This window comes from Saimiri boliviensis, chromosome 18, assembly GCF_048565385.1.
Source record: "Saimiri boliviensis isolate mSaiBol1 chromosome 18, mSaiBol1.pri, whole genome shotgun sequence".
Classification (NCBI taxonomy): domain Eukaryota; kingdom Metazoa; phylum Chordata; class Mammalia; order Primates; family Cebidae; genus Saimiri; species Saimiri boliviensis.
In genome coordinates, this window is record NC_133466.1 from 9,071,567 (window position 1) to 9,092,342 (window position 20,776).

General features: G+C 56.0%; 1 protein-coding gene across 2 annotated transcripts in view; it reads right to left on the reverse strand.

Moving 5' to 3' along the window:
- SIM2 (SIM bHLH transcription factor 2) overlaps window positions 1–14,632 on the reverse strand; it is a 52,786-nt gene extending 38,154 nt beyond the window's left edge. The window contains exons 1-3 of one of the 2 annotated variants that reach the window (XM_039480518.2): window positions 13,809–14,632; window positions 4,601–4,683; window positions 896–985 (exon numbers count right to left, since the gene is read on the reverse strand). In XM_039480518.2, the coding sequence (XP_039336452.1) occupies window positions 896–985; window positions 4,601–4,683; window positions 13,809–13,983 (348 nt within the window). In that variant the 5' untranslated portion in view covers window positions 13,984–14,632. The remainder of the gene's footprint in view (window positions 1–895; window positions 986–4,600; window positions 4,684–13,808) is intronic. The other variant, XM_039480517.2, reaches the window with a different exon arrangement.
- Between the last annotated feature and the right edge of the window lie 6,144 nt (window positions 14,633–20,776).

Sequence of the window (20,776 nt, forward strand, 5' to 3'; positions counted from 1 at the left end):
ACAGATCACAACGTGAAGAAACAGTTAGTTCCTATATGTAGTTTAAAATGTGACTTAAAATCATGATCTTGCATTTGTTAAGTCAGGCAGGTGAATGGGAATATCAGTTACACTCTCCCCTTTCAGACATTCAATGGACCCAGGAAGCCCCCAAATCCTCCACCAAACCCTTGGCTTACCAGGGAGAGAAAAAGCTGAGTCCCCCTCTCTCCTCTAAGGAAACCATGGACCCTTTTTAGAAGATGATTCCATCTTTCCAGAAAAATGGGTCATATTAAGATGTTCTAAAGAAACTAAGACCTTGCTGTGCAAAACAGTAGTAAACTGAGTTTTATGAGTTTCTATCACAAGCATATAAAATGCTTTGCTAAAACAACCACTGAACTGGAAGAAGTCAGGAAAAATGACCCTGAATTCCATGTGAACACTCGTAAATCTACCCCTCCCCATTCTCTCTTCCCAAAGCACATTCTGCATAAAATCCATGTTCCACATCAGCTTACCTCTTGCTTTCTAGCAACTCATAATATCACGGGCAGACCAGCAAGTGTGGACTGAAACTTGTCCCACTGTGAAGCTCTTTTCAGGGCATCTAGCGTTACTATGTAAGCAGATCGTCCAGGGCATGGGACAGAATGAATCTCAGAACAAGGCTGATGTGGTGAAGACACACTGGTCATGAACCCCAAGGGAAAAAGAAAGTAAAAAAGTAAAACATAATATGCAGAAGAAAACCCGAGGGATGTCCTGAGAAGAGAATTTTGCAATTTGGGATTCTGTTCCCACACAAAAGCAAACACTTAAATGGACTTGTTTTCAAGTTGGGCGAGGCTATCAAAATCGGCTATCACTTCATTTAATATTTTGGTTGCACATAAAATTAGTCAATACCCACCTGGGACAAGCCTAAATGGACAGAAGCGGTCTCAGAAATATACATGATTTTGCCATCAGATGCTACCACAAAAACAAATCCATCCAACGTCTGTAAAAGATAAAAGTGTCAGAATAAGAGATGGTCATTCTACTTTGGAGTTCAGTCTAACAATGGGACGGTCACTGGGATGGAGGGATATATCACATCTGGTCATCTACACATGCTTGCTAAATGCAAAAACGAAGCCCAGGGTCTTAGGAAGGACCGTAGGAAACGGCACCCAGGGGTTAGTTCGCCGGCCAGGCTCTGAAATGCTTTTAAAGCACTTTAGAAACAATCGTACATCCACATCACAAAAATCATGGAAAACATTTGAGAATTCCTATCACGCTCAGTTTAAATGTAGTAGCTTTATTGTTTGGGGTTATTTTAGCACTTAGTACAAATCCGGAGTTCTATGGTACTTAGGGGAAAATCTACCACTATATAGACCATTTTATGTCATAATTGGCAGTCATTTCTACCACTAGGACATATGCTTTATTTGCCACAATTTTCTAGTTACCTCTAAGTACCGTTTGAATAATAAATTCCGAACACTACCACTGCCCAGAAAATAAAACAAAATACCTGGGTTATTTTACCAGACGATGTCTACAGAATTAATTATTTAGAATTTGCAAGAGATCAAATGACATTTGCAAAATTCAAGGAGAAAAGGTATCGACTTCTGAAAAATGAAAACTACCCAAATGAAATTCTGATTTTTGCCTAAGTTGGCTAGCCCTCAAAAATAAAGCAAAATTATAAGAGGTAATTAAGACAAATAAAAAGGTAATGATTATATTTATGTGTCAAGGATAAAAAGACTAAATTATTTTTGAAAAAGGAAACTGTATTTTATTTACTCATTCATATTTTAGATCCAGAACCAAAGAAAAGCAATAAAGTTGGTGAAAGACTCTTACAACCCACAATGCTGCCCCCATAAAAAATATTCCAAATTAATTTCTGGCCACAAATTCTATTTTTACAGCATGTAATTGAAACCAGATTACTTTTGGTTTTTCTAAGCCACCCCCCCCCACACCCCTAGAGAGGGGGCTAAAAAGAATGTAGCATAAGTGAAACTTGAAAGATATCCTTAGATTCTGCTGTCTCAAACACAGTTTGCTGCAAAAAGTCTTTGCCAACTAAACTATCATTACCTTTCCCGATGCTGAGGGTGAAAATCAGCATCTTGATTATAAGCCGAACTTTCAAGCTTCTAACTCAGCTGCAAAATATTTTCCCAACTAAACCTGCCGTGTTCCAAAAATATAAAAAAAACTATACAGCAATTTCTAAAGTTATAAATGTCTTGGTGCTTTGGGCATGCTTAACTCCAAAAGCATTAAGGAGACACACTTAGTGAAAAAGTATCTCACAACCAGCCATATCTGGGATAACGAGGAAAAGAGGAAAAAGATCATAATTAAATTCTAACAGTTGCCAGCAGTAGCTAAAAAAATAATATTCTTAATGAAAAACGTTAGTATGCCTTCATAGCTTCAAATGACCTAATTCACTTACATGTATAACTGCAAAGATGCCCGTCCACACACCACTCCGGAATTAATTTAAGAAATGTAGCTTGGAGAAGTCTGGAGGTGTTGACTTTGCCAGCCAGGTTCTCACTGAAGTTCCCCAGCACTTAGTTGTCCCTGATATTAGTGTCACTTATAATATGTAGGAGTATGAAACATGCAACGCACTCGGCTGGCGCTGGGAGTGAAGCGGGGGAGCAGAGGCTGCCTGGGCAGGCTCCCAGAGCGCCATTACCCGGCGCGGCCACACCATGTGCTTTATGTTGTAAAAACTGGGGTTTCAAATATTCCCCGGGTCTTCTCTTCCCCAGGCATACGTTTTAAAAAATAAACCACACTAGGGCATTTGGGGCAAGAGAGTTATGAAAAGATCTGCTTTTTGGAAACGCAGAGCTCCGGCTGACTCGCTGACCTAAGTCACAGCATCCTGCAGCCAATTTTTTTTTTTTTTTTTTTTTTTTAAGTAAAACATAAACTAGAGGGCGGAAATGCAGAGCAGCTCTCGGTAGGCATTTTTAGATGGCAGAGACAAATGACAGGAGAGGGGGAATGAATCGGGTCGTTGATGAGGCTCTGTAAAGGGCATTTGAAAGACTGGGATCTGTCCCCAGTCAGCGCCAACCACCCATCTGGAAGTGGCGGGCTGTGCTCAGAGCTAGCCGGGAGACCCTCAAAGCCCCTCTGCTGCCAGGGAAAAGCTGAGGTCAGGGACGGGTGCAGCTCCTGCAGAGTGAATGGCCCTGGGCTAGGGTGCTAAGCACCTGGCCACAAACCAAGCAAGAGTCTCATGGCCTCACCAAGTTCTGGCTACCCAGTTGGGCTCTAGAGCTAGGCCAATGGGTTAACCTCGCTCCACCTCTTGCTGTGTGACCTTAGACATGTTATTTAAACTCTCTGTGCCTGAACTTCCTTCTCTGAAAAAAATGGAGTTAAAGGCCGGGCGCGGTGGCTCAAGCCTGTAATCCCAGCACTTTGGGAGGCCGAAGCGGGTGGATCACGAGGTCAAGAGATCGAGACCATCCTGGTCAACACGGTGAAACTCCGTCTCTACTAAAAATACTAAAAATTAGCTGGGCATGGTGGCGTGTGCCTGTAATCCCAGCTACTCAGGAGGCTGAGGCAGAAGAATTGCCTGAACCCAGGAGGCGGAGGTTGCGGTGAGCCGAGATCGTGCCATTGCACTCCAGCCTGGGCAACAAGAGCGAAACTCCGTCTCAAAAAAAAAAAAAAAAAAAAAAAAAAATGGAGTTAAAAACAGAACCCAGTCAGGGGATGTTGGCTCAAGCCTGTAATCCCAGCACTTTGGGAGGCCAAAGTGGGCAGATCACTAGAGGTGAGGAGTTTGAGACCAGCCTGGTCAACATGGTAAAACCCTATTTCTACAAAAATACAAAAACTAGCCAGTTGTGACAGTGGGTGCCTGTAATCCCAGCTACTCAAAAGGCTGACACAGGAGAATCACCTGAACCTGGGAGGCGGAGGTCGGAGTGAACCGAGATCACGCCATTGCACTCCAGCCTGGGCCACAGAGCAAGACTCTGTCTCAAAAAACAAACAAAACCAAAACGAAACAAACCAAACAAAAAACAGAACCCACTCTGGCTGGGAGGGGAAGCCAGATGATACAACCAAGTCTGGAACTGAATGCGGCCTGCAGGACGCTCTGGAGAGCGCCCTCTTAATATTCTATTATTGATGCTGTCTCTCGGTCCTGGCACCCCCTGCAAACGGCCAATACTTTGGAGCTCAGGGCAGCGCGATCATTGCTGCTGCTCCGGCCCTAGCACTCCCTAGCACCGGGGTACAGAGCAAGCTGGGTGGAAGCTGCCGAGGGAAGTGAGACTGGAAAGGACTTAACCCGCCGGAGGCGAGGCGCCTTTGGCCTAGGTCTCAGGTGGCCTGGGGCCTTCGCGGGGTGTGGGGACAGATGTAGGGTTAGGGTAGGGTTGGCCACAGGCCACAACCGACATGCTAAGGGTCCATCCGGAGCCCTGTCCCTCCGCAGTAGGGACCACCCCTATCCCCAGCCCCCGGATCTGCGCTGCGCTCCTCGGGGAAGGAGCGCCTGTTATGCTGGGGTGCGGGTCGGAGGGGAGCCTGCGGCGGCTGCGCTCCTCTCCTGGCTCCGCAGCTCTACCTGCAGCAAGTGCGATCCCAGCTCCTTGGCGACGCTGTCCAGGGGCCCGGTACGACTCGGCTGTCCCCACGCGTCTCCTAAACCTGGAGGAAGGAAGAAAGCAAATCAGTAAACTGCAACGCCCAGCCCGATGCCTGGGCGCCAGGCCCGTCGCTCGGAACCCCTGCACGCTGCCAGCCCTCCCCACGAGTCCCCGCGTCCTCCAGTCGCCTCCCAGGTTCCGCAACCGCCATCTGTGCTCTCGCAGTCGTTCCTTTGCCCTCGGTTAAAAAGGAAAAGGCCGAGGGAGAAATCCCCGCCGTGGCCGGCAGCCCGGGCGCCTCTGCGAGGTTGCCAGGCCCACCGCTCCCGCGGGTCGCCCACGTATTCATGGCCCTGAAATTGCCGTTTTATTTGAAATGCCACAAAGTAATCTAATCTGCTTTGAAATCGCCATTCTCGTGGCCAAATGGGGATATCGATTTGACCCGTAAATATCCCCCCAAGGACCCTCCTTCCCTCCCTCCTTCCTTTCCTTGCCTCTCCAGCAACTCCTTGTTTTCCCAAAGGCAGAGAGGCTAAGACAGAAAGTCCCGCCGCCCAGGAGGCAGCTCTAGCCTTATAAAAAGCCCCTTACACGCTACCCCTCGGGCACCCCAGCTCTCACAGGGGGACCATGCCGTCCGCCTTCCAATCCGAGAGTTTCTGCCTGGGAGGGGTATACCCGGGGTCTCCCAAGCGCAGACTCCAATCTGCAGGCTGTGGGAGAGGGATGGGTCATAGGCCGAACTGGAAAGGATCTGTTGTCCCATAATTAGGGACCCCGCGCACCTCCGCTCAGCAGGCCTCCTGCCCTTCCTCACCACCTCCCCAAAGGCTGCCAACGAGTGTTGAGAACCAGGGGAACTAGGGCCCTGCCCGCCAGAACTCTCCTCCTGCTGCACCCTCGGCCGGAGCACCTCGAGAGACCCCAGGCTTCCCCTGCACACTCCGAGGAAGCAGGAAAGCCGGGGGGCCAAGTGGCGCTTAGCGTGGGCTGGAACAACCCCCGACCGCTCCCCGCAATCTCTCCGCTGGGAGCCTGGCGGCAGACCCTCCAATGAGCGCCTGCACCCCAACCCCCCGAGGAGGACAACACGTCCGCCGCCTCCGAGCCTACGAACCTAGCGCCCAACCCCCAAACCCCACGCTGGGACCCCTGCGGAGTAAGCTCGGGGCTGCTGGCTCGTCCCCTGCCCCAACCCTGCAGGCCAGGCCTAGCACCAGCCCGCTGCTTCCTGCCTGCGTGCAGTGCCTCGAGCACCAAACCAACGGCAGGACCTCCGGCAGCGCAGGATAGGAGGGACGGGAAACCTGACCAGCCGTGGAGATCCTGCAGACCGTTCCCGGGGCCCGCAAAGCCCTTTCAAGCAGGTGGCCCCAAGTGGGTTCCCCGGGAGTCTCCGTGCAGTCACCCCAGACACCCCGGGTCTCTCAGCGGTCTTGGTCTCCAGGAGCGCCAAGGGACACCTCCACCCAGGGCAGCGGGAAGGCGTCACAAAACCTTTCCTGTTTGGCAACTAAACACTTAAAAAACAAAACAAAACAAACAAACAAAACAACAACAACAACAACAAAAAACTTAAGCAAACGAACAAAAAAACCCCAAAACTATTCCGCGGCTAAAAAAGAGACGACTTTTAATTTCTCCTCCTGGGCTCAAGGACTTAGGGGCTTATCCTGGCTGACGAGGTGGCTAATTTCACAAACTCGGTCCCGGGAATACAATCGCAGCTCATTATTTAGGGTCCCCAGCCTCCACCACGGGGGCAGAGGTGGCTTTTTAACCTCGGGAATCGGGCTCACCCGCATCATCACCATGATCATAGTGGCTCTCCCTGTGCTCTTACCAGCAGGCCCGTCCTCTCCCGACACCCAGACACCCAGGCTGACGGCCTGGTGGCGGCAGCATTTACAATCGTTTAACCAGCAACGGCAAGAACCAAAATTTAAAGGCTCTGAGGTTTGGTTAAGTAAGACTTTACTAAGGACCTAGGAATTCTGATTTCTAAAAATGGACAAATGCACCCTGCTGACTGTCCTTTTCTTTGCTGCTGGGTCATTCCTGGGGTTGGGCAGTGTCCTGGAGCCACCCTCGCCTGTGCGGTGATGAAGGTGAGAGTGGTGTCTGGGCCCTGGCTTCTTGCAAAGCCCGTGTCGGGAAGACTTGGGGAGAAATCTGCACCTAGGGAAGTGAACCCCAGACCAGACCCTGCTGCTGGTGATGCCCGAAAGCCTTGTCGAAGACCCTGATTCTACATGCAAATGTGGGAACAGCAGACAATTTTCTGCATAATTCAAATTCCCGCACACTTCAAGAGAACTTGTTCTGTTCTACCATTACAGTTTTTCTGTATTCCCCAAAGCCTCTGCTTTGCCGGTGGAGATTTGGTGCAAACGTCCCTTTCTGACCTGGTGGAGGTGGCCTGGCGCTAGATGTTCCTCCCAAGAACCCCCGTGTCTAGGCCACCCCACCCTCGTGCGTTGGCGCTGCCAACTCTTCCATTAGAAACTGATGCGGACGAAGTTTTTTCACTCGGCCCATAAAAATCTACTTTGGGCTGAATGCAGAGACTAAATAAAGATTTGTAACGAAAGAAAGTTGTCTTGGTATGTAAAGCGATAGACGCTCTCACAAAAGTGAGGTGCTGAGCACGTGGCCCTTATCTGGACCTAACCAAAGACTTTATTTCAAAAATAGGGGGTGGGAAGAGTCTGGGCTAGGCACCTCGGGGTTAGCAGCTCCCAGCACTCACTGCTCTCCTGGAGCAGCCAGGGGTCCCCAACCCAGCCTGTAGCTTCCTGCCAGAGTGGGAGAGGGGTGGGGAGAGGGGTGTGGTAATGGAGACTCCCTGCACCCCTGCAGAGCACTGCAGGACCTGTGGGGACTCTGTGCTATTGGAAGTCAGGGATGACCAGGTTTCTGGGAACCCCAGGGAGAAATGGAGAGAAAGGGAGCCAGCGCCTCCCTCCCCCCTTCCCCCCAGCACCTGTGAGAGTGTGCCTGTGGGTACCCACACCCTGCCTGCTGTTCCTCACACCACAGACGGACCCTGCCTCCAAGCAATCTTTCCTCTCCGGGAGCTGGCCCTGGGGGTACCTCCAGATTCAGGTCACAGACCACGAACAGCACCACACCAAGAAGAGTATTTGGGAGTGAGGGGGAGACAGGGCCTTCGCTGTGAGGTGCCCCCCTCTTCCTGAGGGACCTAAAGGAGACCTGTAAAGGAGGTAGAACCAGCCTCACGCCCTCACTGGGTGGTGGCTGGGACCGTGGGTCCAGCTGCGGAGACCCGACCCGCGTGGACTTCGGTAGGAACACCAGGTTAGAAGGCCATTCTCTCACTGCCCCCCTGGCAATCTCAGGCATCTAGAAACAGTGACAAAGACTCCTCACAGGGTTCTTGTGAATATCAAATGCGGTTAACTACAAGAAAGTGCCTGCCCTACTCCCAGCGCTCCACGGAAAATCACAGCTGAGAGTGTGGAAAATCTGGAACAGTTTGGGAGCCCCCACCTGGGTGCAGGGGTCTCACCTCCTCCCGACTCCCCCTCCCGGGTTTAAGACACCAGCTGGGCCCATCTTTGGGGTCTGATCTCCAGAAGAGCCCGGCCTCTAACCTCTATTTCTCGCCTCTAAAATGGGATTTTGTGGAATTAAATGACTCGGCCCAGCCCGAGGCCCCGGTGTTTGCCACACTCGGTGCAGCCCGCTCTGGCCTTCCCACCCCCTCCCTGCCAACAGCCTCTCCTCCCCCAATTATCACCCCCTCCAGAGGAAGCTGGGGGGGAAGGGAAAGGGGAGTCTCTGGGGAGCTGACCTGTGGCGCCTCGGCAGCCCTCTGAGGACGCTGGGTCACACTTTCGGATTGCAAACCACTCCGAAGTCGAGAAGGATACGTGCTGGCAGGAGAGGAGGGTAAGGACTGGCTGCCTCTTTCTCTCCCTGCTCCAGGCAGCACACTCGGATCCTGGCGCTTTCCGCACTGGCAGCCTCTACAGGTCCCTCACGACCTGGGGGCGTCTACCACCCAGAAGCTGCAGCAGGACCCCCGTGCAGGGGCAGTAGTCTCAAGGGGCTTCCCCAGGACACCGAGCGCCTGGAACCTGGGCCAGGGTATAAGGAGGGAGTTTGGGGCCGGGTCCTCGTCTCGCTGCTCTAGGACAGCCTACAGCTTGAGACTCTAAGCCACCTTTCCCCACCCAAGGACCCCAGTAAATTGTCGCGACGCCGGGCGCCTCTGCGCGCTTCAATCCTTCTCCAGCCGTGGGGCCTTCCTGTTCTCTCCCAGGTCCCTGAAAAGCCCGCCCTTGAGCCCTTTTACAAACTGGGGATAGGGTGAGAAGGGGTGGTCGTGGGGACACCCCAGCAGGCCTCCCGCGGCCCACGGAGAGGGGCAAGGAAGGAGGCTCCTGGCCTGGCCAGGCTTGTCGCCCGCAGGTGTCCTACTTGCTCTGAGGGCAGACCGAAGGCCCGCACCCCCACTGCCGGAGCCTAGACCCGGAGAAGCGGCTCCAGCAGCCGCTGGCTTCGAGAAGTTCCGAGAAGCTCGGCACCCACAGCAGCCGGGAGGCTTCCTTTCCGCCCCGGGGGCCAGGGATTCGGGTCCTCCTCCAGCCCCCGCGCTGACTCTGCAGCGCGCGCTCCAGTTCCTCGCCTCCAACGAAAGCATAGGCCCTGTGCCCTGGTGTCCGCTTTACCGCTTCCCGGATTGTCCCCTGTGCGCCAGCAGGCTTTCCCTCTCAGATCTCCGGTTGCAGCCCGGCAGGCTTCAAAGCAGAGACGGGGAAAAGTTTGTAAAAATCTACATTGTTCCTTTAATAAATCTGCATTTTTTTGTTCCAGCGGCGGTAGACAGCGGCCTCACACCTATGATGCCCTGACGTCTATAGGGTGAGTTTCTCTTCACCCAACTCTCCAAATCAAGTTGTTTCAATCTGGGAAACAATTCCTAAGACAATCTGACTTTGCCCGGCATGCTCAGGTGGAAGTGGTGATGGGGTGGCTGCAGCTGAACTTAAACCCAAAGGCTCCTGGTCACTGGAAGAGTTCAGACCTTGAACCCCAACTCTTCTTTTGTGGGCAAATGGTAGTTTCTGGGGAAGCAATTCCTTCTCCCTCTTTCACCTGCACACATCTTGGGTCTTTCCGGTTGGGGGAAGGGAGATGGGGAGACTCAACCTTGGTTTCCAACTTCACTACTGCGCTGGGTCCTGGGACCAGTTGGTTGTGCCAGGTTGGTAGTGGCACTGTTGAGTCTGGTGCTGGAGATGCTCCTTCCTACCTCCAAGAAGCAGAGGCTGCCCTGCGTTCTGCTGCCTGTGGTCAGAGCAGCTACAGCCAGGGAGCAACTGGAGCTCACTCACCTGCCCCAGAGCTTTCCCAGTTTCCAAAGCCCCTCTCTCCAGAAGGGAAGGCCACACTTTGCAGGAGGGCCAGCTGACCAAGTTTCGAGCCCATGTCCAAAGCCAGCCTTACTCTCCTGTCCTCTTCCCCATCCTATCTACTTCCCATTTACTAGTTCACTGTTGAAGGGGAGAAAAGGCGGCCACCCAGAAAGTGGGGGTCTTCAAAGTCCAGGCAGTGAGTCTCCCAGCTCTGCCATTCAAGACTCCTTTAACCCAAGGAAGATTGGGAGCTCACAGGGAGGGGTGAGTAGCATAGGAACAACACTTAGGATTCCCCCCTTGGGGCACAGTTCTGCCCGTGCGACCTCACCCTTCATCACAGCAACCTTGTGCATTGCTAATGGGCCCATTTTGCAGACAAGGATACCAAGACCGAGCAGCACAGCATGACAGTGGGGCCTCAAACCTAGCTAGAAACGTTGAAAGGACCCCCCCCCCACCAAGCCCTCAAACTGGTTATTGAATTGGGTGCTTATCTTGGCTCTGGTGGCCTCCCTCTGCCTTGGCACACAGAAACCCCTCTGAGCTCTTCTGTCTTGCCACCTGAGGAGAGCTGAGTCAAAGGGGCAGAGGCTGGCAGCCTCCTGTGTGCAGTGGGGTCAGAACAGGCCACACAGGACTCTGGTGGCTGCAACTGGCCTATTATTGCCCTTCCTATGGAGCCTTAGGAAAAGGCCGTGTCCTGTCTGATCTCAATCTCCCCAGGCATGAAGGGTTAATCTGGTGATTCTTGCAGTTCCTTAGGACTATGCTATATATATATATTTTTCTTCCAGAGTCCTAAGTGAGTCTCTAGATTCTTTACCCCAGCAATCTGCTTGCTCTCAGGCAAGACCGCTCTTGCCAGATTAATGCCTCATGGGTCTTTTTCACCTTGCAATTGAGAGCCCGAGGTGATCTGGGAGCCCTTGCCACAGCCCAGGACCACCCCCGCCCTAAACATTCCTAGGGCCACCACCCTGACCCTGGCAGCTCAGACAAGACCCCATGCCAGCCCCGCAGCCATATCCGCCCTGGTAGAAACAAACCAGATTCCCCGAGAAGAGGTTAAATCGATCAAGATGCCATTCCATTGCCACTTTTTGGAGCTACTGGAAGGGTGACCAGTTTGCATAAATGGATTCCAGTTCGCATAATGGAGGTCTTTCTAAATGCATCTTCTTCCTCTGCTCCAAGCTCCCAGCTTCCCTACTCGTCAGCCCCAGACTGACGTGACCCAACGGAGTTGCCACCCAGCGCTGCAGGACTCAGACCCCAGAGCGGTCCTCAGGAATTCCAAGGATGCGTGTCCAGCCCCTCCAGGTCTGCTCCTACCCCAGGCATTGCAGGAATGGAGTGGGGAGGAACGAGGGCATTGCTCCCTTCCCTTCCGGAGGAGCACCCTACAGGTTCGGGGCCTTTTCCAAAATTCTAGGGCCAAACAGCTCCTTCCAGAGTGCCAGCTTCCAGGGCTACCCCCCCCCCCCAAGACACACAGGAGGCCCCTCAACTGCTCCCAAACCTGCCACCAGGGCAAGTTGCTCAAGGCCTGAACCCCAGAAGGACCAGCCCCCCACACACACACACACACTCAGGGCCCAGCAATTCTGAGCCCAAATGCCTGGAGACTTGCTTTCCAGAGCCAGAACGCATAGACCCGGTTTAAAGGTGGCTGAGCCGTACACCCACCACTTCGCAGCTTTTAACAGGCTCTCCGGGAAACCCCTCAAACACCGAACAGCTTTGAGCAGACCTTTTCTCAGCCCTCCCTTACTCATTTCTGGTTTAATCGAAATCATTGACCACAAGTCATTTAATCAATCTTTGGATTGTTTCTTCGAAGCTTTTTTTTTTTTTTTTTTTTTTTTTTTTTTTTTTTTTTTTAATTTCCAAAGGGGGCAGAGGGCAGTAAAGAAGCCTGGAGCCTTGAGATTCCACACCTGCTTTGTTGCATGCGGTTAAGAAGCGGCTAATCCCAGCAAACCAGTTACCAGCGTTCCTCCCCCGGTGGGAAGGAGACTCATAAAACCGAATGCTCTTTTAATTTCCCCCGAAACTTCTGCCGGACTGGAATCTTCCCTACTTCTCTGCCAAGGGGTCACCCTTGAGCAGACCAGTAGCGACCACCTTGGGCAACAGCTCTCAGCGGGAGGGGCTGGGACAGGGGCGTCTTTGCCTCATTCTGAGTAGGAAAGGGAGGAACCTGCGCCGGGCTCCCGAGAGGCCAAGGGTCCACTTCCAGCCCCCTCCACCGCCCAGTGCGCCCCGGTCCTCCGGCACCTGGCTCCCGGGCCGGCGCGCTGCGGGGCTGGAGGCCGCACTTGCAGACCGGCCCTCTGCGCCCCACCAGGGAGGCGTTGAGAAGCGCAGCTCCAGACCCAGCGGCCAGCAAAAAATAACGGGCTTGGCAGCGCCGAACGCAAAGGGTCGAACTTTCCGATTTCTAGTAGAGCGCCCGGCAGGGATGGCGCTCTGAAGGCGTCCTGCGGCCTAGGGACACCTGTCGCCTGTTCTGCCACGACCGTCCGGTGCCCTGCGGCTGAAGTTGTCTCCCTACCCCGGCGCTGGTTCCCCAGGCTCCAGAGGCCGGCGCACCACTCCCAGCTCCTGGACCCAGAGGTCGCATCAGACCCCCAGGGCAGCGCGCCTCCCAGTAGAGTAAAATCCTTCTGGCCAGGCCGCAGCGACCCCGCTGCTGGAGGCAGAGACGCTGGAAAACGCTCGGCCCGGAACCCCCGGGACACCAAAAACGAACGCTGTGGTGACCAGGCCTTCCTGAGACCTGCTGCTTGGAGGTCCCTGGCCGGGCGGCCACCGCCACCAGCGGCAGCCAGCGTGGACCGCGGGACGGCCCACCCAGCGCACCACCGTTTCTTTCTGTTCCGAGTCTTCGAAACCGCATGTCCCACACCCCTGGCCCACTGTGGCACATTTTCAATCCTAAAAAGAACGGCAGCGCTCAGCTCCGTCTGCCATATTTGAATTAATCGGCCCCCTCGCTTTCAGCCGGATCTCAGCTCACCAACCGGGGTTCTCTCCCGCCCTGACCTCCCGCGCCCCAGTCTCACGCGAGGCTCGGGCTCCGCACAAACGCTGGCTCTGCGCCTCAGCCCGCTGTGCCTGGGCCTCACTATGATCCCCGCCGACTCCCAGCGCGTGGAGCAGACCCTCCTTCACCTCCTCCAGGAAGAGAAAAGAGAGGGGGGAATGAAGAAAATATAAAGGGAATTGTAGAAAGAAAGAAGGAAGGAAAGAGGGAGAAAGCAAGGAAGGAATAGGGAAAAGCAATCAAGCAGAACAAAACCAGGGCGAACTTCCAAAGAAAAGGAAGGCAAACAAACCAGTGCACTGGCAAAGGAAGGGAGGGAGGAGAGAGAGAGAATGAAAGGAAGAGGAAGAAAGAAAATCATAAAGAAAGAAAAAGTAAATAAAGAGAAAGAGAGAGAGAGAGAAAAACAAACCAAACCCGAATGCCTTGGCGGAGAAAGGAGGAAAGGCAGAAAGAACAAAACCAGAAAGAACTCGCGCGCCGCGCGGGCTCGGGGACCGCTTGCCCCTAGAACAATTCGTAATTCGCTCCCACCCGGCTCAGGAGAGGGGTCGGTGGCCTCGGCCGCCTCGGCCCTGGCCCTTCTACCCAAGCCAGCACCGAAGCCGAAGACCCTCGCGCAACCTCCCTCAGACGCTCCAGCTCTGGACGCCAGGCCGCCGCAGCCCCTCCGGGAGAACCGGCCTGCGCTTCCCGCCTGGGCCGAGGCCGCCGGGCTCCCCAGCGTCCCCCGCCGCCCACCTGCGGCCTCACCTTCGGGGAAGACGGCGCGCATCTTCAGGTAGCTGGTGGTGAGGCGGATGATGGACGCTTTGTCCAGCTGCGAAGTGATGGCCGACGGCAACGGGAGCAGCTTGGCCAGCTCGTAAAACTCGCCATTTTCCTTCTCCCTCCTGGTCTTGGCCGCATTCTTGGACTTCTCCTTCATCGCGTCTCGGCTCCGGGCATATTAAACCCGGCCGTGCTCCAGGCCCGCGGAGCCCCGCTCTGGCGGTGGGATGGGGAAGGGGGCGCCGGGAGCCAGGTGAGTCCGCGCAGCCGGGCGCAGGCAGGTGCGCTGGGCCTCCCGCGGCTCTGAGACGCCTCCCCGCAGCTGCCGGGCCTGAGCTCCGAGCAACCCGGCGGCGCCGCCCCGCTCTCCGCCCGCAGACCGGGGCGCAGCCTCCTCCGGGCCGGACAGTCCCGCCGCACCCGGATCCCCGTTCCTGCTCCCTCCTTCTGGCGTTTGCTTCCTCCCTCCTGCCTCAGCCTTCCTGGGGATATGGGGGCTGCGGGCGCGGAGGCGGAGGCTCAGCTTACTCCTTCTCCGAGTGTTCGCACCGGCTGCGGCTGCGGCGAGGCCCCTCCGGACCGGAGGGCTGCAAGGGCGGCGGCGGCCGCGGAGCCATGGAGCGGGAGGCGAGCGGAGGGGAGCGGGCCGCAGGCGGCTGGGGCCTGGCCCGGGCCCGGGCGCGCTCTCCTGCCCTTTCTGGCGGCTCCCTGTGCCTGGAGACGCGGCGGCCGGAGCCCTCGATCTGTGGCGAGGCGCAGCTGTTACCCGGTCCACGTGCGGCCGAGCTGCGTTTGTTTATGGCGGACCCGCCTTCGGGCGGAGCACTGGCCGCCGGGGTCCGGGAGGGGGGGCGGTTGGGGGGGGAGGGACCGCGGCGGGGGCGGGGGCGGCGGAATCTCGCCTCCGACCCCGCCGCGGCCCTGGAGTTACAGGCGCGCCTCCGCATCGCTGCCTCCAGGGATTCTCCCGGGACAGACCCGCGCGCCCCCGGGCTCGGGGAAGTTGCGGTGAGTGCACACGGTGCGCCGCGGGGACCTGCTCCTGAGTGCGGGTCGCCGGACCCCGGAGCTAGGATGGGCGTCGGGGAGGGTGAGGGAACGAGGGGTGCCAAGGCGTCCCCTGTGGCTCTTGGGCAGGTCACCAGCAGGCGCGGCCGAGAGGAGGCGGCGCCATTCGCCGGCTAGGCGCCCTGCGGTGGAGCACCGAGCCCTCCTCGCGTCGCAGGTCCAAGAGCGGAAAGGGGGAAAGCCAGGAGTCCCCCTCCACCCCATTTCACACAAGAAAACGAAATGAGTGGCTCCGAAGTGACCCCTCTGCCCTTTCTGTCCTCGAAACACTAAGGGAAAAGAGATAGTCGCATTCTCAGGACAAGCGGAAGGCCGCAGGAGCGCGCAGGCCAGGGAAAGGGAGGGGCCGGGGAGCCCAGCCTAGCGGTGAGGCCTCTCCCAGGGCGCCGGAGCAAAAGGGGCCCAACTGCCCGGGCGGCCGCTCAGCCGGATCCAGAGCAGTCGGAATTTTGGGGGATCGCCGCTGGGTGGGCACTTAAGGGCGAAGGTCTCTGAGCCAGGTCACAAGGTGGGCGCAGGTGGGGCGCATGGTGATGCGGCAGAAGGCAATTAGAGAAAGAAGGCACCATTGAAGACGCGGCCACCGGGCATTCCGGAGCTCTCCTTCAGGTTCACTTTGGACCTAAAGAGTCCTTTTGTCCCGCCTCTGTCCTCTCCTGTCCCGCTCCTGCAGCCTGGAAATGGTGTGCGGCCCGGAGTCCTCTGCGCACCCCTGCCACGGCAGTCTCATAACCCCACCTCTTCCAGGAGTCCAGCTTCCCAGGCGCCCCAGTCCCGAGACAGGCGCAGAGGATGCAGGGCAGTTCTTTCCTTGGCGTCAACATTATGTGGGACTCTCGGCCTTGTGCCGCAGGGTGCAGAGCTGTGGGGCAGTGTGGTGAGTGACCGGGAGGTCAGGACGGGCCGGGAGGACACCTGGCTGCGGGAGCAGAGATTTGGGTGCCCGATGTCACCGCTCTCGCCATAGGCCCAGGATCAAAAGCCTGCTGCTCCGAAAACTCGCTGTCGGACAGCGACTGAGTACCCCCTTTCCTTCCCTTCACCAGGAAGGCCTGGCTTTCGGCAACCGTGCCTGCAGCTGGCGCTCCGGACCTTTTCCCGGGACCCCTTTGAAGGTCAAAACTCGAAGGCGTTCGAAGCGGCGCAGGCTCCCTCCAGGGGATGGAAGGTGTGCGTAAAACCCGGCTCGCCCCTCGCCTGTCCCTAGCCCCTTGCGAAGCCCAAATCGTGGCCAGAGCTTGCTCGCAGGCGAAGTGCTCCGAAACCGCGATGCCACGCGAGCCGGGCGCACAGAGGAACATAATTTCCTTTGGGGTTTCGGATCCAGGAGGGCTTTCCTGTTGCAGCGGCTTGAGCAGAGGGCCGTGCGCGAGCAGCGTGGGTCTGCAATGCTCAAGCCGGAGGAGTAAGGCCCACCTCGGCGCCCAGGACCGAGGCTGCGCTGACAGCTGCCGGCTCGGGGCCTCTGGGAGAAGGGGCTCCAAGAGGTTAGAGGCTACTGACCCGGCCCTCCGCCGCAGCTTCCGCAGGCGGCCCCCTGAGCCTGCTCTGGCACCTCCTGGTCTTCGGGAGGATTTAACGCGTTTCTCACCCCCACGACTTCCGACCCTCAATTATGGACCGCGGAGAATTCCTCGCGGGCTTGAAAGGGATTACTCAGATCGCAGAAACATGGCTAAGTGGAAGTGGGAGAAACCTGACAAGAGGAACGGAAACTTTCCTGAAGGCAAATTTCCCGGATTTTACGGGAAAGCGCACTTGTCTTCCCAGGCGCAGCCTCTGTTCACCCGTCCTCAAGACGGGTTCCAAGCGTGCGCTGGGGGAGGTAGCGCCAGGCCGTGTTTGAAGAATGGAAGATACGTGGGGGTGAGATAACCTCCAGGCCCAACGCCCGCTCGGCAGCTGCCCAAGCACATCCTTTCCCCGTACACGCGCGCACGCACACACACACGCACACGCAGCTGTGGGTCTGGGGTCCCTGACAGCACCACGCAAAGTACCAAAAGTACTCGGGCACCGCACCTCGAGGCTTCCCAGGTAGGAAGGACGGTGATCAGTGATGCCTCAGTGGAATCGGGAAGGAAGAACCCCAGCCCTTGGTGGAGCCGTCCCGGAGCTCTCCCTGCCTCAGGGGGAGCCTGGGACCCTCGGAAAAGGACTCTTAGAGAGAATACCCACAGGCCATATGTGGGACACTTAGTAAGCTGCACGCTCTGTTGGAATGGAAAAGTACTGGGCAGGTGCTCACTGGAGTCCTCAGAGCAGAGGTGGTGACAGCAGGTTGGGACACCTCCTACGTCTCTCTCTTCTGGCGCGGGGAGAAGAAATTCCGGGTCTGGGCATTGGGCCTAACGCCGAAGGCCCAGCTCAGAAGGCCCGGACCAGCCTCGCGGGCCCCAGTGGGGAGGTACAGATGCAGCACACGACCCCGAGTCCGAGGCAACGTCAGAAATGGCGGTTCACCCACTGGCCCCGAAAGAGCTTGCAGAGTCGGGAATGAAAGGAGGCTGGGGGCTGGGAAAAGGCGGCGGGGAGAGCGATCGGACGCACTGCGGTCTGGAACTCTCAGGGCGTCCCTACCCGCAGGCTGTCCCGCGGCGCGTGCAAGCAAGCCGCCGCTTACCCCACCTGTTAGAAATTTTCCATTAGGAAACTTATCTGGAAGAAATTCAGGCCCCACGAGGAAGGAGGCGGGGCCGGATCGCCTCACAGCTGCTTGGATTTTCCGCTTCTGAAGCTCCGCAACTGTTTTTCCCCAGGCCGCGCCCGCGCCTACCTGAGATCCATCCCCAGCGGAAACCGACTTTCGCGAGAGATCCAGGGAAGAACTCCCAGCTGTTCCCCTCGGGATGGGAGAGGCTGTTGTAGTGGCGGCGGGAGATCAGAGACCTTGTCACTAACGAGGTGGGGGAGGGGAAAGAATTTCCAACCTCTGAAGTGGAGTTTAAGAACTTTCATCGCCCCAGCAAGCAGAGGCAACAGAAAATCCAGGACTGTGTTAATTCAAGCCTATTTGGTTTATACACCCTTGTCTACACCCGCAATCAGTTACGATATAGTTATGCCAGAAAAGTCCGCTTGGTCCAGCATCACGTATATGACCATTTCATGGCTAGGAGGATTTTTGGTCTGGACTATCTGGAAGAATTCCTCGATTTTTCACTCCTTTCCTTGTGTAAACCCTGTGCAGACGTCACCAACTGTCCTTGGGGTCATTGCTACTTCCAGAAAAAAACGGGCAATCACAGTATTACTACCCACTGTTTACAAGTAATTACAAGTATCCAGAGCAAGTCCAGAATAATTCATTCCTCCAGAGACCAAGACAGTAATTCGTTCTGTTTGCTGTTTCCCCAAGTAGGAGAGAGAAATTTATGTCTCTTTTTTTCTTGTCTTAATAAATTACTTCACTGGAAGTTACTCCTTTAGAGAAAGTGTTTTTTAGGTTGGTCAACGTGTCAGATGATCTCATTACCTGCAGCAAGCCCTGGCAGATCCGCCTGTGTGCCCTGGTCTAGAGCCCCCATTGCGCCAAAGCCATCACCCCCAATTGGCAGACCTCAGCTCTCTCTCCCCCAGGGGAGAAGAGGGAGAGATGGAGGAATCCCAGGGGTCAGAGATTATGCCCACTTCCTGGGCCGCTTGTTGGGGAAAGGGCTGCCTGAAGCTGATTGTCTTGGTTCTTCTCCTTGAACTTGGTTGTCTGGGATAACTTCGGGATCTGGGGTTGGGAGCGAGAGACGGTCCGCATCAGTGCTTCTTGTCCCAGGATTTGCATAGCTGCTCCCCATGTCTCTATCCCCCTCAAGCCAATACTTTTAGGGGAATAAAAACGTTGTTCCTGGTAGTTAATGATAATGATTAATTAATTAATGATAGTGACTAGCAACCTCCACGAGAGAGACCAAAGCTGCACCTGGGTGGCCACACGTTCCTTCTATTTTTACCTGGGGGTGAGGGTTGAGTCCTTTCCTCTGCATTTTCCTTTCCTGCTTCCCAAGCTCTTTCTCCCCGGTCCCTGAGAACGCTTCGGAACTTCAGTGGGCCCCCTACCATACACACAGACATCCAGTGACCTACAGTGAGGGTGGGGACCCATCTGGAGCACCCAGGGTCGGCTCCCTGGGCCTGGCCAGGTATTCTGCGGAAAAGGACAAGGACAAGGGAGTCCAGCGTCCAGCGCCGACCTCCTGACACTCCCCTCGACCCCCACAATCTGCCGCCCTCTCCCAGAGGGCTCGCAGCCCAGCTTAACGGAAACATCGCCTCAAAGTCCAGGGTTGGGGAGACGCAGCACATCTGCTCCCTAGCAAAGCCCTGCTTTCGGTCTAGAAACATCCCGACGGCTTCCAGGGAGCCCAAGACTCGTCTGTAAACCCCTGCGCTGGAGGAATCTTAGTCTGGTGTGCACTGAAATTCCTCAGTGGTTACATAAATTACCCACTGCCTTGAAATCTGAAAACTGGTTCATTAATGACGTAGGGAACCAGCCCTTCAAAGACATGAACCAAAAACTCCCATTTAAGAAACAAAACCTATCCAACTAAGATAAATATTTCTGTACATCAAGACAAGCACAGACATACGGGGCTCATATTTTTTTCCTAAGCATATAATAATTGTGATAGCCAACCCTTAACATAGAATAGGGCTGCTATAGTCCTTTAAAGACACAGACCCATTTGATTTAAAAAATACAGGTCTATTTGCAAAGCAACGCTATCAGTGAGGAATCTACTTCCTAATCTCAACAAACCTGTAAGAGGTACGCTCATTCGTTGGAGGTTTAAAGAGAGAAAGTTACAGAAAGGGCAGCGTGCTGGGGGGCGCGCTGGATTGGCCCCTCCAGCCAGGCCGGGGCCGGGCGTGGACATTTTCCCGCTTCGAACGCATTTTTCTTTTACTTTTTTCTTTGTTTTTGAAGGCCAGCGTGAAAGGTGAGTTTCCAGAGAGGTGAGTGTCGGGAAGCCCCTTCATCCCTTCCAGGAGGAGGAGACGAAGCCCACTACCGAGGGCTGCTCCGGGTCAGAGGTTCCGCCGCGCAGGGAGAGCGAAAGCCGGACTTCAGATCTGAGCGGCGGCGGGGCCACGCCAAGCGTAGGGACAGCACCCCATCTGGTCAGGCCCTGGGGCGTTGGCACTGGGACGGTGACGGGTACGGGCGGCCACCTCTTCCGGCCCTAGGCCACACATACCTGGGCCTCGGGAGCTGCGGGCCACACTAAGGCACGCGGCAAGGGCGGCTGGAGCGGGCGCAGGGGCAGGCTTCCCGGTCGCCAGAAGTCTCGTTAATTCCGCGAAGGGGCTCGGGACTCCACCCCCAGCCCTGGGCGCCCGCTCGGGAGATTACTTCGGAGATACAATTCGTGGGCGTCGGGATCCTACCGTTTGCGCAAAGTCTCGGGAGCGCCCGCGTGGTTAGAAACGCAGGCCGGGCAGGTGGGCGGAAGGGGGCGCAGTGCGCACGGCCGCACAAGCGGCTCGCGCACCTGGAGGAGGGATCGTCGGGTGCGCGCACACACCCCTGGTAGGGAGCTCGGTGCGTATCCCACCACGGTCTTGGGCGGTGTTAGGGCGACTGTGCGTGACGCTCACATGCGTGCCTGGGGCCGGGCGGGTGTCTGTCCTGGCCCCGACGCGGGCAGCCTCTGCCCGTCTCCCATCCTCCCTCTCCCTCTCCGCCCCACCCTCCCCAGTTTCTTCCCGCGCGGGGAGAAGGACCAGGGCTGGGACCCCTGTGGGGCGGGCGGGAGACTCGGAACCCAGAGCAGGTGGGTACTCAGATGTCTAGTGGGAATCGGAAGCCAGTGCTTTCTTAGCTTCGCCAAAGCCCCAGAGGTATCCCCGGTTCGCGCCAACGTAGACGGAGTCCTGCTCTGAAT